The sequence below is a fragment of the Enoplosus armatus genome, chromosome 7, assembly GCF_043641665.1.
Source record: "Enoplosus armatus isolate fEnoArm2 chromosome 7, fEnoArm2.hap1, whole genome shotgun sequence".
In the NCBI taxonomy this organism is placed as follows: Eukaryota; Metazoa; Chordata; class Actinopteri; order Centrarchiformes; family Enoplosidae; genus Enoplosus; species Enoplosus armatus.
Window position 1 is genome coordinate 23,173,337 of NC_092186.1, and position 17,648 is coordinate 23,190,984.

The 17,648-nt window shown below is 44.7% G+C and overlaps 1 protein-coding gene across 1 annotated transcript in view; it reads left to right on the forward strand.

Moving 5' to 3' along the window:
• Positions 1-17,648, forward strand: part of lrrc7 (leucine rich repeat containing 7) — a 63,276-nt gene that overhangs the window by 40,458 nt on the left and 5,170 nt on the right. Inside the window, exons 18-32 of the mRNA XM_070908969.1 lie at positions 534-806; positions 1,156-1,278; positions 2,113-2,224; positions 4,290-4,497; positions 6,092-6,598; positions 7,987-8,211; positions 8,336-8,570; positions 9,086-9,439; positions 9,915-10,196; positions 11,967-12,179; positions 13,556-13,723; positions 14,985-15,104; positions 15,211-15,424; positions 15,815-16,071; positions 17,055-17,147. Of these exons, the coding sequence (XP_070765070.1) occupies positions 534-806; positions 1,156-1,278; positions 2,113-2,224; positions 4,290-4,497; positions 6,092-6,598; positions 7,987-8,211; positions 8,336-8,570; positions 9,086-9,439; positions 9,915-10,196; positions 11,967-12,179; positions 13,556-13,723; positions 14,985-15,104; positions 15,211-15,424; positions 15,815-16,071; positions 17,055-17,147 (3,384 nt within the window). The remainder of the gene's footprint in view (positions 1-533; positions 807-1,155; positions 1,279-2,112; positions 2,225-4,289; positions 4,498-6,091; positions 6,599-7,986; positions 8,212-8,335; positions 8,571-9,085; positions 9,440-9,914; positions 10,197-11,966; positions 12,180-13,555; positions 13,724-14,984; positions 15,105-15,210; positions 15,425-15,814; positions 16,072-17,054; positions 17,148-17,648) is intronic.

Sequence of the window (17,648 nt, forward strand, 5' to 3'; positions counted from 1 at the left end):
GCGTCTTTATTCCTGAACATACTACGTTTCAAATTTCAACCGCTGAGGCTTGTGAGTCCTGTAGTATTCAGAGCCATCTGACATAATGATGTCATAAGATGATAAAAAAAAACTCAAGGTTTAAATATTCATGATTAAATTTATAACCTTATAGTCTTGTCAAATGATCTAGGAGATTTTCACATTTTGGTGTTGCGTAACCTCAAGGTTATCTGCACGTGATCTGCAGTTCTCCCCAAATTGCTCTTATGTTTCTGTTCTGATTTCAGTGGTTTACTGTCTGAGGCTATTTTGAACAGCCAGTATCGCAATGTCAGTGACAATATTCAAACTAGCAATCACTGGCAAGAAGCTAGCAAGAGACAGCAGCAACTAAACAATCGACAACAAATGAGAGACTTTATTAAATACTTAATTTATGATGCCTTGTTCGAGGTGTTTCGAAGTTTCACGCGGGCAGACACACTTTTCCTGCTAAATGTTTGCCTTCACTTGCACGTGCGCACTCAACCCGTTTCCATTTTTGTGTGTAGGTGGAGATAAACCTAAAGCGCTACCCAACACCCTACCCTGAGGACCTTAAGAACATGGTCAAGTCAGTGCAAAGCCTTGTGGGTAAAAGCGTACACGCCGGACACGGGCACCAGCACCAGCACCAACACCAACACCAACACCAACACCAGCACCAGCACCAGCACCAGCACCAGCTGAGCACAGGCACTGCCACCTCGGCAGGAACCAACATGGAACACACACACCTCAGCAAAGAACAATACGAACCGCCGTGGCCCCTGCCTCCTAAAGAGGTAGGGAACGCACACGCCCTGCCGCACACATGCACACACTCACGCACAGATGTCTTCAAAATCACCGTACATGCCGAGCGCTCAATTCGTAAATCAAGAGGTCCTGGAAGCACCGATTGATGATCCGAGATCAAGTGGGGGAACCCATCAAAACCCTGTTCGATGTGCAATTGAAGTGCGGTGATCATCGGCCACCTTTCAAAGCGACACGTGAAGTGCATGCACATTCGTGAGCGTTAGCCGTAGTGAGTTGTCGCCAAATGCAACAGTCTCTGCGGGACTGAGCTCTGTGATCGTAGAGGTGTAAGAGAGGCAGCACAAATTATCTGCATGTGTGTGTGTTTGCCAGGTGACAGACAGAGAGATGCAGGACTTCTCTCAGACTCAGCTAATGGATCAGGGATCAATGCATAACTCTGGCATCGACATTCCCAAGAGGAAGGACAAAGAGGACCTGACAGAGAGCTCTGAGGTTGTCTCATAGTGTGCCGTACACACACACACACACACACACACACACACACACACACTTGTTTTTAGCTTGTTATAAGGCAGTTACCCGATTTCATTCCCCTTGTACCGTCATGTACATGTTTTTTTTAAGTTTCTTTTCTTGTGATTTGTTTTATAGTTATCAGGGTAATAATTACGGATAATACAGATAAAATGTCAATGCTGCCTGCCTGGCGGTGCGATGCTACGCAGATCGCAGCACTAGATTGTCTGTTAGTTGCACGTCTAAAAATGTCATGAATGCATTTTTGGTTGGTCTACAAGTTACTTAAAGGTGCGCTGTGGAGTTTTCTTGTAAACGAGTAAAAGTCATGTTTGCGTTCAGCGTTGTGTATCCTTGAGGTCTAAGAAAGGCGTCGAGTCAGTTTCCTTCCTCATGAAACATTTGCAGAGACGGTTACTTTGAATGTTTTGAAACCTGCATTGTTTACTCGTATTGTGTACTAGCAAGAAGTCTTGTTCCTCTTCCTCCCTGTCTTCGCTGGCACATTGCTGCATTTCTTGGCGCATTAGGTGGAATAGTGTGACACCGCTGGCCGTGATGTATATTGGGGTAAAACAAAACAAAGGTTCCATAGCGCTAGGTCAGGCCACAAAAACTCCACAGACTACCTTTAAATATGCCGGCAACTGCTAAACACTTGCCAATTGATGTATTTATTATCCTGGAGTTTTCAATTTCAAAGCAAATCCTCTATATTAGATTGCTGAATGTTGATTGTGGCTACTGCTCACTATCCACCGTTTGGTGGAGTGAGCCTGGCGTGAACCTGTGCGTTTTGTCTGTCCCCAGGACTCGATGGGCGGCTCTCCCAACGACATCCGCATCTCTGACATGAGGCCCACCCTGGTGGAGCCGCCTATGTACAAACCAAAGGTGGTGCTGCTGGGGAAGGACAAGAAAGGTACTGCACGACACTGTGTGTATATATATATACACACACACACACACCAATGCAGAGACACAGAGGATCATACCCATACATGTAGACACGTGGGTGCAGACATACAGTTCACACAGTAATTTAATGTGGTCTATTGTAAAGCGCTCTGGGGTGTGTTGTAATAGTGTCCGCTAATTAGTCATGGCGGTAAATGGATTTATGGATTTATTTCAGCACGTACCGGAGGGAGGGAGGGAATACCATAAACCTCTCCAGTGAATCTAGATTCAAAGTGTCTAAAGTGTTCAGCATTTAGCTCGACCCTTTTTTACTTATTTTGCCCCGAAGGCCTCAGTTTCTTCACCAAAAGCAAGTAAGACCCCCCCCCCCCCCCCCAAAAGCTGATTCAACTGCCCTGTCAGAAATCAGTTTGTTTTTTTTGTTGTTCCAAATAATTTAGCGCCTTCATCCCGTCGACTGAACGAAAGCGTTTATTATCTCCTCTGCAGCTCTGTCTCATTCAGAGCTCCATCATGTCATCGACTCCCCCGTCAGCGAGCTCACCGTGACATGATTAAAGCTCAAACAGCTTGTCTGTCGGGGTGAGTGTCCATTCTTAATGAGGGATCTGGTGGAGAAGTTCATAAGAAGCTTTATTTGGTTTTGTTTTTTTGTTTCTTTTTTTTTCTCCATGATCTTAATAAGTTTGACTCACGAGCCTGCCGGTTTGAGATTATTGGCTTTTACGCGATAAATGTCCCCTCCTTTCTGCAGCTGTTGTACGCTGCTTTCTTTCCAGGTCCCCCTTCCAAAAGAGATCTCAATGGGACTAGTGTGGTTAAATAAAGGTTTTTTAAAAGTGTTAAACCCATCTTTTTACAACCAGGCCATGTCTTGCGTCAGTGCAGTGGACTCAATATTGTCCAAACATATAATGAGAGCACTACAGGAATCTGGGTTAAGGGACAGACGACAAGATTAAGAAAGACATTAAGAAAGATTCTTCTTTTCCTCTCGTCATGAGTAATACAGTACACAGTATACAGGCTTTTTTAGCTCGGCCTTAACGTCATTCTGGATGCACTTTCTGATGTTGTTGTAGCTCTCAGGTAGGTTTAGGTTCAATATCCAAACAGGAGGCTGGGATTACTTAAGGGTCTGTATCTTTAAAACAAGATCTGTGATGAGAATCATGACACTCATGACCCTTTTTTCCCCCCCTCACCTTCAACCTACACGTTACACGCAAACACAAAACACATCTGGAGCTGCAACACGGGATTATTCAAATTATTAATTTATCTTTGTATTATTATTATTCTTTTTTTTTGGGGGGGGGGGTTTACCAACTAATAGTTTAGTCCACAAAATATGAGAAAATCGTGTGAACAAATCACAATTTCCCCAGTTTTCAAATGACAAAATCCAAAGATTTTCAATTTACAATTACGCCTAACAGGGAAAAAGAACAAATCGTCACATTTGGGGGCCTGGAATGAGCCCATTTGTTGCGTAACAAATGGTTTAAATAATTTATTTATCATTCAAATCGGCCTTGACGAATCAATCAAGCGATCCATTGTTTCAACACCGAGCACGTTGTTGTCTTCCTGGAGGTTCCTGTTTCCTGAAATCACGGATTTGACCCCTCATGTTAGCATGTGGCCACAAGCTGCTGCTTAAGATAAAAGTTCATTTGTGGATAACAACCCGACATGCTCGGATCGTTTGGAGCGTTCGAACACAAAACCATTTCGATGTTGAGAATCTTTAAACTCTCATCATGTCCGTTCATTCCTTCTACATTCGTAAATCAATCAGCTGTTCACAGAAACTACTGCCACTGTGGTTTTAAATATGACATAATAAAAGTGTGGAAGTCACCTGAACATATTCTTAGATCGCTGCCAACACAAAAACGTCTCTTGTGATAAAGAATCAAATCCGGGGGGGGGGGGGGATAAACTACAGGCAGGTTTTTTCTTTCCAGTTTGGGGCTTTCAGAGAGAAGAGGATGTGACATTTTCACTGAACCGAGCTGCCTGTGTCTCTGCTGTGTCCCTGCTGTCTATCTGTGTCCGCCCAGAGTCCACAGATGAGGAGGTGGATAAGCTCCACTGTCTGAACCACAGCGGCTCCTCAGCCACCTACTCCGACTACTCCCCCTCACAGGGCTCCTCCGGCTCCTCCAACCCGCCCGCCAACACACACTCACACCCTCACGCGCACCAACACGCTCCCGCCCTGCCGGCCCCCAGCAAGGACCAGGCCCCTCAGACACACTGGACCAACAGGTACACACACACACACACACACACACACGCCTGCTTCTTGTTCAATTTCATCACCGTCCTTCCCTCCGACTATCCATCACCTCTTCTTCTCTTTCGATTCCACCCCCCCCCCCCTTCAATCTCCCCCATCTCATCCATCTATCCAATCACTCCATCCGTCCGGTCCTGCCTCCATCTTTCTGTGTCTCCCTCATCTCTCTGCGTGCTCTCTCTCAAAGTCAGAGAGACTCATTAGGATGCTGCAGACTTCTGTTCAGGATTCTCTCTCTTTCCATCTCTTCAGCTTCAGTAGTTTTTTTTTTTTACACACATGAAAAGAAGCAAATTAAGAGGCTTGGTCCCTCCACTGAAGTTGTGACGCACTTATGACGAAGTCTGACAGACTTGGAATGAATAATAGCTTTGAAAACTAACATTAAAAAAAAGTGTTGTGATGTTGCAGCTATAAACAACACCAAACGTGTCAAACTTAAACCGCCTGGCCACGTTTATGACATTTTCAGTATAGCCTCGGCGACACTGAAGACTGGAGCCTGGCGCCGGTACTCACTTTTTTAAACATCAACAGCACATGACATGAACATACATTTTTGGTAAGAATCCCTTTAAAAATGTGCTCGTATTTGTTTGTCGGTCTTTTCGTTGTGACGGCAATACATGCAGAACAGGACATTTTGCAGTTGAAAGATGAACTTGTCTAGACTGTTTCTAAACTGCCGCAAACACACTGGCATCTTTTTGCTACTGTACTCGCCAGCCGCCGTATTCATTGGTAATAATAAACCTAACTTTCATCTATTCATCTATTCGAAGTAGAAACGCTTGCTGGGTTACTGGCAGGTAACTGACATATTTTTGATATCATAGCATTGCTAAAGTTCTCTATTCATGTTGCTAGTTTCTGCTGTTTTACAACCTTGAAAATGGTGAGTGTCAAATGTAAAGGCTGACGCAAGCCAGGTGCTCCAGTGAATTCGGGACTCTCGCTGCGTAGGACGGATTTGTACGATACTTGTTTGCTCATCCTGCTTCCTCTTTGACGCCAACAGGGTCTGAACAGATATTTTGTGCGTTTTTGTTTTTTTTTAAAGAACAGTAACCTTTTCCGCCGCCCTTTCAATAGAATAATACGTCTGAAATAAATGTTAAAAACTCACTTCCTCGTCCTCACTCTTCCCATGCCTCTCCTCCCCTGCAGGTAGAACGCTCGCTCTGGTATTTTTTGACATTAAAAGTCGTCATTCCACGTGTCCTGGGGGGATGTAGAGATCCCAACGTGCACTCGTCCCTTTGTCTGTGTACTCGTGAAACATATGTGGTATTTGCAAACTGCAAGTGGCAGTGACGGAGGTCGAAGGCTTTAATGTTCTCTGTTCGAGGCTGCTCTCGGAGACATTAATTACAACACACGTGGTAGTTGGCCAAATTGATCTGAGCCATCAGAGGGAGAGAAAGTTGTGCTGTTCCCAGTGCACATTGGCTCTGATTAAATATACGGCACAAAATGATGCTGTATGGCACTTCAGTATAATTCAGGTCATTTTATTATTTTCCATGGCATATTTATTGAATTGAATATTTTGCATCTTTGTAGACTGGCTCAGTCGTTCCCCAAGCCCATTGACTCCAAGCCCCTGCTATCTCAGAGGGAAACCCCTCCATCAGGAACCCTGCAGCAGCGCGGGGATCGACGTCCACTGAGCGAGCCTTTTGATTGGGCGGAAGCCCCTCACTATGACAACACCGGTTTTGATGCTGAGGAGTCTCCTCTGGACAATCCGTCCTCTACTACGAGTCAGGGAAACCCGCCGCTGGGCTCCAAACCCCGCAGCCAGTCAACACACGGGCGCCGCCCCCTCCTCAGGCAAGAGCGAATCGTAGGAGTGCCTCTGGAGCTGGACACTCAGACGCTCCCCTTCCACAGCAACCAACGCTCCACCCCAGACAATGACCCACAATCCTCCGGACATCCTTCCCAGAATCCTTGGCAGAACTGGACCAGAACCCCCAGCCCGCTGGAGGACCGAACCGCTTTTCCCTCCAAACTGGACCTGACGCCCACCTCCAGCCCAAACCCTGACCGCAAGGACATGGACTCAAGGTAACTGAATGGAGCTCCAACAGTCCCACAGTTAGACCTGAAATGTTTTTATGTGGCTGAAGGATTTCACTCCAACCAACCATCACAGCAGCATTTGTAAACTTTTCACTGCTGAAGGTGCAATATTTTGATCAGCCGAACCATCATACTCCTGGGTTAATATAGTAGATTACTGGGAACCAGTGTTCTGCCATAACTTCATCCTGTGTTGTGAAACTTTTCTGTCTTTGGCTAATTGCACTTTAACCCTTTCATGCATGAATTATGACAGCCTCAGTCAGGATTTTTTATAATTTTTTTTTAATTTAACTTCATTTTTTTCAAACGCTCATTTTTCAAAGTTCTTCACATGTCCACTCGGGTGGACAGCATGCGTTTGAGTTTTCAACTGAAGAAATATGTATTTAACACACCAATGAATAAAATGGAAATTTTAACAATTGTATTACTCCTTAGTTGTTACTTGATGTTACCAAATTTTATTTACCTGCAAGGGTCTCCTACTACAGAAGGATTGGCAAGTTATTCCTGAGCTGCTCAGCATTTCTGGCCTTCCGCTGGCCATCTTGGTTTTGAGACATTTGTGTTGCGCTTACAACGGCTGGCCAGTGGGTGGCAGTGTATGGGATGACGCACTAGCGTCCACTGTGGTGGTTGATGTGCAACTATACCATTAAAACCCATGCATATACAAGAAAACAGCTTTTGAATAGCTGTCCACTGTAGTGACCACTATGCGTGAAAGGGCTAAAATAGTGCTGAAGCAATCACAATTCGATAACCAGAAAACATTAATGCTTGTTGTCAAACAAAAAAGCGCCAGACCATTTGACCATTTTCTTATTTCCTCAGTTTCATATCATTGTAAGTGGAATAATTTACATTTCTGCAATGTTGTAATGCGCATTTTTTTACTGTTTGTATGTTTTTATGGTCGAGACGATTCATAGATCAATCAAAAAAAAGAAATCAACATATGAATCCATGGATTCACATGTTAGCTGGAGCCCAAATTTCAAATGTCAGTCTGTGAGTAGTGTAACTGCTGTGTTACAAACCACCTGATGTTGTCTGTGGATGATCTACAGTCAAATTAGAAGTTAAAGAAACGGCATGATATAGCATAATATTTGTGCATCTGTTGTATGGAGCTGCTGGACCCCATCCATCCCCCCATCCCCATAACCTGGTTTCAGACCTCTGAATGACCACCCAGTCGTTCAAATAGGAATAATAATGGAGCAGAATGACACTGTTTCACCGGTCTTTGTTTTCTGCCTCTGACATTAACTCTAACACTGCTCTAGTCCTGCCAATTCTTTTGACTCGTATTAGTACAACACTTCCTGACCATGCCCTGTTTTTTTGGGGTTTTTTTTTGTTCCAAGGCTGGAACAAGGCGCGGGGCCTTTGCCTGGCAGCTGGACGTACCACAACAATCAGGGGGAGCAGAACAGGAAGGATCAGCTAAGTGTCAGCGGGGGCAACAAGGTGACCGTGGTGATGAGCAAAAGCTCGGACCGCCTGTCCCCCATGATGAGGGAGACGAGGTCCAAGTTTAAGAAGTCGCAGAGCATCGACGAGATTGACATTGGCTCCTACAAGGTCTACAGGTAAGTTTAGTTGTGTTGTTATTTTTTCTTTTGTCTTTACAGCAGGAGTATCAACATGTCATGTCAGTGGGTATAAGGGAGCGATTGCAAAGTTGTTCTTTGTCTCTCGCCCTTCCCGCTACAGCATCCCCATGGACAGCTACAGTTCATCCATTGAGCAGCAGACTAGTTTGGATCGTCCAGAGTTGCCCGGTTCTATGGAGCAGACCAGCATGGCACGGTCACAGTCTGCCCCCATGTTAGACGACGAGTTGGGCTACCCGGGACATGGAGCCGGCAACCAGAACCAGCTGGGACAGAACCAAAAACCTGCCATCCCACACAAGGCCTATCACTTCGACCACAACTACAACCCCCAGGTTAGCAGCTCGTGCCGTTCTTAAAAGTGCAATAAACCACTTTTAAGCCACTTGAGGGTGGCGGTTTCTCGGTGCACATCCAGCAGTTATGGACCAACATTGTTTTATTTGAAGTTGTGTTTCCTGGAAAACCTCACTCTCTTTTAACTCCGTTTTTTAACCCGTGAGGGCTGGCTCTTTAGCTGCTAAATATTCCACTATGTTCACCAGCTAGTCGCTAACTGTGTCTGTCTGCCATGTGACACTGAGCAGGAAGTGTACAGTGGGTTTTCATAGCTTTTCTGCAGAAAGAAGTTTGAAGTTTTTTTTTTTTTTTCATGTAGTTTAAAGTTAAACCACTGAAGGTCAGCAAAGACAAGATTTTCAGGGGGTGTTAGGTTAAAGTTTTTCTTTAAAGTCATATTTTTTTCATTTCGTCATGATAACTAAACAGAAAAATCCCAACAGTTTTGTATGACAACAACAATGCCTGAAACCTGTTCATGGACTTACTGGTAACCATTCTAACCAATCAGGTGACCATGGACCGTCGGGTCCCTCCCCCCTTCCCCAACACGCCAGATTATGTCAACCACTCATCGAAGGCCTTGGAGTACATCAATCAACCAGGGAAGACATTACCCAAGGAGTTGGTGAGCCCTCGGTATCGTGCATATCCACCACTGGAGATGTTTTCTTTCCCCCAGTCGCCAATCAACCAGGATGGCCCGCCCAGCCAGCAGCAGCAGCATCCGATCCCCACGCAGCGCTCCAGGCCGGGGTTTTTAAGGAGAGCAGATTCATTGGTGAGCTCCACGGAGCTCGCTTTGTTCCGCAGAGTCCATGAAGCCCAGCAGGAGGCGCTGCAGGAAGCTCAGTACAGACAGCAGGTAGGAGATCTGTTGTCAAAATGATGCTTATTTTTGTGTGTGTGTATGTGTGTGTGTGTGTGTGTTTTGGTTTTGGCTTACTGTCGAAAATGGGTTAATCAAATGAATAGTAATATAGAAACACTTATACTTTACACTTACAAATATCTGTCCTCCCAAAATGCATTTTTGGTTTGATGTAGATGTCTGTTATAGTTGTGACTGTAAACAATATTTCAAATACTACGTCTTTGTCTTTAGATGGCATAAAGCATGGCCAATATTACCTCATCATTGAAATTTGCTTCATCAAGATTTTATTTACATTTTTTAAAACAAAATTTGCTTGATGGTTGGTTGCATTAAGACACAAGACTAAGTAAATGTGAATTTGTGACTGACTTTTCTGGATTAATAGAATATTTGACTCTTTAAGGCTACTGTGCCTGTCACTTCTTTTTTTTTTTGTGGTCTGATGAAACTCTCCTCTCCTCAGGCGGACCCCCCTCTTTATGGTCGGGCTCTTGTCTACTCCAGCCCCATGGAGCACTCTGCTCTGACCAACATGGCCGACAGCCAGAGCCAGATGCTGCACAACAAGAGAAACGGTCGCTACGACGACGACTATCCCACCTACCAGGAACAGAAGAAGCCCATGATTGGCTATCCGACCAAGAGCCTGACTCAGCGCCGCCCCCTGTCTGCCAGGAGCTACAGTACTGAGACCTACGGAGCATCTCAGGTAGACTGTCACGATCCCATAAAATCCACTATTAAAGTGTGAGTCATGTTACAAGTAAAACAATTAGGGTTGAAACTAACAGTTATTTTCGCTATTGATTAATCTGCTGATTAGTTTGTACACCAATAGTGAGAATGTCTGGGAAAAGTAGATCGTAGATATATTTGTTAATAGATCACTGAAGTCCTTGTTTGGGTCATTTTGGAAGGCACTGACAGTCTACTTTGTCATATAGGTATGCGGGTATGAGGACTTGGCATTACAGTACATGTATATGACTGAGTGGAAGCATTATTATCCATCCATTTTCCACCAATTACCTGGGTCCAGGTCATCGTAGCAGCAGATTAAGCAGAGTAGCGCAGGTGTCCTTTGCCTTCGCCGTATCCCCCAGAATCCCAAGGCATTCCCAAGTCCATAAATATTCCCGTCAGCGTGTTCTGGATTTGCCCCAAGCCAGACTTTCCAAAAATAGTCACAGAGGGGTGTCCAGGAGCATACTGATCAGAAGCGCAAAGCACCTCATCTGGCACCTTTCAGCATGAAGGAAACTACAAGCTAGGAAACGAATACCGAGCATTTATGACTGCAGTCTTACTCTGCAAAGGCCAAAAGTGAAGGTTGGTGTATACATCACCTGTTATGTAAAGAGCTTACCATGAGGCTAAGCTCCATCTTCCCCATGATGCATCGGTATAGTGTCTGCATTACTGCAGTCTTTGTGCTTATCTGCCTGGCATTCTCGTGTTCCATTGAACCCTTGCGACACCACAGGATGCTTAACCTTGCTAGAGAGTTGTGCCTCTGAACGTAATACAATAGTTGCTGTCCGCCACGCTGGAGGTTTGGCCCTAGGGATGGCAATATCAGGCGGTCGGTCCTTCGGTTTGTTCCATACTGGAATATCTCAACAGCTATTACATTGATGTGAAATGTTGTACAGACATTCATGTTCCCCATCAGGATGAATTGACTTCGTTCACCTCTTCACTCACCAAGTCAAGATTTCAATTTGTCCAACACAGTAGCATGGCTGAAGACTCTTTGCCTTGTGTCAGTCATTATTTGTTAGACGTTGCTTGTCAGGAAAGCTGTTTTTGGCCATTTGAACAAACATCCTATCATTTTATGGTGAGTGCAGTCTCTGATTACAGGGAAGGGGAAGTGTAGCTCGAATCTTAAGGAACACAAAAATGCTATGCATGGTTTCTTTAAACCTACATTAACTGAGTTTTTGACCACCTTGGGGCTGTGCCACAAGCTGTGAACTGTAAACAGAACATCTGACATATTATTACCAATGTTAGCTAACAGTTGCCTTTCTACACATCCATTACATAGGAGCAACATCAGCATTCATTTGAAGTTCTGGTTTCTGGTCACCTGATAAAAGTCCAATATTCACTCTCCTTTTAGCTCTGTTTTGGTCTCCAGCAAAAATATCTTAAGCTGCTAAATGTTCCACTGCGTTCACCAGCTAGTCAGTCACTTAGCCTGTTTGTGCACGGTGAGTTTATCAAATCGTTTCCGCTGAAAGCGAAAGGTTGATGAGTTGTGAACCAAAACATTAGGGCTGCTGTGCCTAAAACCAAAACAATGAGCTGAAAGACGCTAAAACAGTCCACAGAGTTGAAGGGAACTGCAAAACTGGTGCCAATTTTCACCACTAGCCATCCATTTCACATGCACATAGTAATCTTTTTCATCGTTCATGTAAAAATATTAGTGCAGCTGAATAAAATAATTGTATCACTATCCAACTTAATTTCTGATCGTCTCTCTAAAATATTAACCCTTTGTCCTCAGGCCCGTCCAGTGTCAGCTCGTCCCACCATGGCTGCCCTGCTGGAGAAAATGCCCCCTGACTACGCTCTGGCAACCTGCCCTGAGAAACCAACTGATGACACCATCAAAGTAAGACCTGTCGTACCACAGAAACCTGAAGACATCACATCCAGGATGCCTGCCGATTGGAGGCAACAGCTCCTTAGGCACATAGAGGCCAAACGATTGGACAGGGTACGTCAATGCAATGCAGGAAAAACACTGAGGAGGGAGATACACACAAACTCACACACACACACACACACGCAGCATTCGGAGGCCCCCCCTGTCTGTATCTGTGTAAGTCTGTGTTGTAGGGTTGACCAGATATGTGTCCGGCTGCATGTGTGTCCCATCCACACTGTCGCTCTGTCAGCCTGACCGCACACTCACTACTGGACATGCGCTGAAGAAATCACACGTCCTGAAATACAGTTCAACAAAATCTGCAAGTAATTTGAGTTTGCTGCAAGATCTGCTGTTAATTTAAGATACAGCAGAGGCAGTTCTTGAAACACTCAGTCACGTTTTAAGGATGAAGATAATTTGCAGGGCACTGTAGTCATAGCATGTGAATCAACACTGATCTAGGGAACAGCAATATGTGTAAAAGAGTATTTTAACATTTTGGGAAATATTTTTATTCGCTTTCTTCGACACCACTCGAGAGCACGGGGAAAAAAACAGCTAGCCTGGCTCTGTCCAAAGCAACAAACATTCACCTGCCAAAGCTCCATCACATAACGTGAGTAGCAGCGAGACTCCAGAAAGTTTACCGACCCCAGAGAAGAAATAGTTCCAGCAAATAACCCCTGTTAAAGCGCAACTCGCTGTTTGTACACGATGTAACGTGGGAGACATAATTAGGGAGACATCGTACAGACATGAGAGCGCTATCAGTCTTCTCGTCTAACTCTCAGCAAGAAAGTGAATAAACATGTTTTCCAAAATGTCAAACTTTCAAACAAATTCTTTTAATCAGAACCGGTGCCTCAACAGACAGGACAATCAGACGCAGTAGGGCGGAGGTCTGGAGCACACAGTTATAAAAAAAAATGTAAAAAGCTTTTTGGCAACACGCATCTTATGATCTTCTCTAGCCTGTCACATGGTGCAAAATACATCCACCTCGCCAAAACAAAAAGCTGTGGGATGGCGCAATGAAGCATTAAAGCACATTGTCTGTAAACGCAGAAGTTTAACATGTATAATAAAACCTTATGTTATAGGTTTATTGTTTGTTTAAATGTCCACGTATGTTACTACATAACTAATTTGAAAACTTGCATACTAATGTTGGAATGAATTGACCCACCAGTTGTTTGCTTGTATGACACTATGTTCTCTGTGTGTATTGACCGATCACTAGCTAACATTTCTCTGTGCTTTCAGCGACTCTGCACTGTTGTTGTTGTTGTTGTTGTTTTATCAGTGTTACTGTTGTTTGTCTGTGGAGCTCACAGTGTGTTGTCAAAACGCTGCAGCCCGCTGTGTAGGCTCCGCCCCCAACCCCACCCCCCCCCTCCCCCTTACATTCACCCATGTCATGTGATGTTGTCTTCTCCAATCAGAGTGGTGTCCTAAAGCACAACACGCTCACGCTGGGCATGCTCTGTCAGGGCGGGGGTCATGGCCAGGGGCGCAGCAGCACTTTGAACTTTAACCTTTACAATAACACTAAGCATGAGCCCCCTGCTGGCCGCTGGCTGCCACTACCTCCTCCTCCATCTGCTAACGCTGTGAGTATCCCTCTGAGAACAATGAACCCCTGGTACTGCTGTTATTACTGCACACATAGGTAATTATAGAGAATAGCTGCCACTGCCTCCTCACCCAACTACAGCAACCATGAACTGTTATTTAACTGTGTGCCATTATTGCTATCATAATTTAGATTTTTATAACTACATTGTCTACCTCCCCCGGCTGTGAGTATCGACGAACCGGGTATGATACGTTTTCAAATCCCATGAATCTTCCTCGACATGACTGAAAGCCACTTAAAACATCAAGTGTAGCAGCCTGTGAGCACATTCTGGTGATGGATTGGTATTTCACGAGTTGGGACCCAACTAGAAGACACTTTCCACATGTCAAGGTTACCAAAGCAAACAGAGATTGAGGCAGAGCAACAAACAGACATTCGTCTCCGCCATCCTAAAACAATTTATTATGTCAATCTACTGGTGGATCTTTGTTGTCTGACACGTGGAGCTGTTGGGCATTGCAGGTCTACACCACATTCAACCATTTTAGGGCTTACCATGGGGGCTGGCTCTCTTATTCTTATTAGCTATAAAGTTTGTTTTTTATTTTTCTACTACCTGCCACGTTATACAAATAAGGAATAGTCTTTTTAAGGCCCTCAGAACTTGTTTTCTCCAACAGCTTCTTAATATGGGTGATGGGATGCCAAGTGAACACACAATTTTCTGCACACTTTTGGTGATTTCACATGTGAGATTACAGTATTTCTTTTTTTTTTGTCCCTCTGGGCTCTTCATACTGGTTTGAAGTGGGCGGGGCCCAGTCAGGAAAGGGGATGTCACGTTATTTCCATGAGCCGATCAGGATTTGGCAGCATTTGAATCTGAATCTGAGGACAATAAGTGGGTTGTTTGATCACTGTCAAATCAAATCTGATCAAGCCACACTCCCACAATCCTGATGAAACAGATTCGTTTTTTGAGTATTAAGCCACTGATAAATAATACCTAAAGACGTTTTTCAACTGTGGTTGTTGCTTATTTAATCATTAATATTTAATGTCGTAGAGAAGTGCCATGTGTTAAGGGGATGTAGGAGGAAGGGGCATCAGACCGTGTTGGCTGGTGGTAACATCGTCCTACAGTATCCATACTTAAAACGACAGAATCTCACATAACATTAATATAAACCTGTCTGAAACTCGTGCAGGCAAAGGTTGATACCTGAATTAATGACTTAAGTTAAATGTTCATTTCCAGTAATGGTCACTCTGTGTGTGTCTCTCTCTCTCAGACCCCCTCTCAGCAGGCTGCCATGCTGGATAATGACCAGGAGGGGGTGTCAGGGAGCAACCAGTGGGCTCCCTACTCACTTGGTCGGAGGGACGTCCCACCTGACAACCTCATGAAAAAGGTAAGAGCTGATCCTGGAAATACATGCATTTAAAATGAATGGTATCCATTCCTCTGGTGTGTCATTTTTCATGCCGTGCCTCTAACTGCCCCTCCTCCGTCCACAGAGTGCCCACTCCCACAACCCGTCCCACCAGTCGCACAACACACACATGATCGTCACTTCCTCTTCCTCCTCCTCGTCCACTACGCCTCATCGTGTGGTCGGGCAGCAGGGCTACGACGGGATGATGAACAAAGGGGGCCAGTACCAACCAGGGATGCCCTTGTCAGTGGTTCCCTCTGGGGGGCCGGGCCAGTACCAAGGCACCATGCCTCAAGGTAAATGGTAATAAGTTCAAAATGGTTTATTTGTGAAGATTTATTTTGGGGTTGAAACTCCAAATGTGCCCAAGGAGTGTGAGACTACTTTGTAGTTTATTGGGTTACCCCTGTTTATTCCGGAAAGGTTTGGTATTTATAGATTTGTTTGTTGGTTTCTTTGTTTTATTTGTCTTAAATTCAGTTCAAGGTACTGTAGCATGAAAGTTCAATTTAATTTGCCCCAGTTTAAAGTTTGAAACCTGACATTACCCAGCAATAGTACATCAGTCGGGCAGTGTATAATTTAAGCATGTGTTCCATGTGTCTCAAGTCAACAGCCTACTCATTAATCAATCATAGGGAGTTTTATGTCAGAGTGTGAGACGCCATTTATTTTTTTCCGTCCAGGCCTTCCTGCTCCTGGACAGGCTTACCCCAGCTCCGGCCTGCCCATGGCACTGTCCCCATCTGGGAATCAGCCCCAGTACAACCCCCATACCTCCCACTCTTCCCATCAGCCCGCCACCAACCCCCAGTACCACAGCAACCAGGGCATGGTCCATAGCAACCAGGTTGTCATGACCCACACCAACCCACGGCCTCAGAGCGCTCGCTGCCTGTTGCAGACTAAAGGCCAGAAGAGCACGGACGGTTTCCAGGAGCAGGTATCTCTCTGTCTGTCTGTCTGTCTGTCTGTCTGTCTGTCTGTCTGTCTGGCTGTCCATCTGTCTGTCTTCAACAACCACAACCCACACTATCTTGGAGTTCTGAGTTGTGCTCAAATGATGGCTAAATATATAGTAACGTATTTATATAGTGTATGTAGTATCAATCAGTCAGTCAAAATGTATTTGCAAAGTGTTACAAATGACTGACGAGCTGATAATAATACAGTACAGCGCAAATGCAAACAGGAAAACGATTTGAGACTAATGCACACAAGAAATAGAAATGGTAAAAGCGAGATAACACAGAGATATAGACAGAGAACGAACCAACAAGCTAAGTTGGCAGAGACAGAAGTGGTTAATGTTAACTACTGTAGCCAGATCAGATGTGTCAAAAAGAGGACATGATGGTTACCAGATCAGATGCTCATGTCGGCAAGTGGATTTTGAAGGTTCCACGTAAGGCCAACAAGCTGTGAACTGAGGGACACGAAACATTATAATAACTGGGACATGTGAGTGTAATTTTAGCCTCCTAACAGCAACGCTTTGTGAAGAAGCAGGGTCTAGAAAAAGCCATGGAGGCGTAGTTCTAAATCCGAGATATCTCACAGATGGAGATCACTGTACCAGTTTAGGTAGGAACATGAAGTCATTCACACCACCCGGATCAGCTGATCTCCCTGCGGGGTTTTGTTTTTCCCTTCCTAGTATGAGATTTATTATGCCAAATAGAAAAACTCTGACAAGGATATTTGTGGCTCAATTGTTGTTGCCAGAGAACTGAGGACCTCCAATATAGCTGCCAAAACGTGTCACACACCACATGAAAGCCCTCTTCCACTGTCGTACATGTTGTCTATCTACTCTGTGCTTGTGTAGGGATGGTTATGGTCTTTGTATTTCACTTTCACTTTGTCTTTCTTTTTTCTTTTCTTGTCCTTTCTGCCTGTCTTCTTCTCCCCTTCCTCTTTCTCTAGTTGTGTGTGAGAATAGAGAAGAACCCTGGTCTTGGTTTCAGTATCTCTGGTGGCATCAGTGGCCAGGGGAACCCCTTCAAACCCTCCGACATGGTACGACCCGACCCGGCCTGCCAGCCAATCACAGCCTCCCCTGCTTTACCTCAGAGTTGCCATGGAAACTGCTGCTCGTTACCGCAGTGTTTCGTCTATCTGTCCGTGTGTCTGTCTGTGGGCCAGCAGTTGACGTGGTCAACTTTGAGTCTGTGATCTTGTACTACAGACTGTTGGGGGAGAAAGCAGTTTAATTGAGGTTGGTTTATTTGAAGGGGTAAAGAAGCCTGAGGTGTGATAAAGTATATCAAAACTAAACCTCTTGAATTAATGGAAATCCTTGTTAGCATCAGGATGTACAAGTACAAGAAGCTATTTTGATACCCGACACACACACACTGTGCGTGTACATAGACATTCAAAGTATTAGGTCTCTTGGAAAATGAAGTTAAACTTGAATATTTCAGTATTTAGAAATTCGTGCCCACGTGCATACGCGGTGTCTCATTACGAGATAGGCCAAACTCCTTTATCATTTCCACTTCTGAGTTTGACTGATTC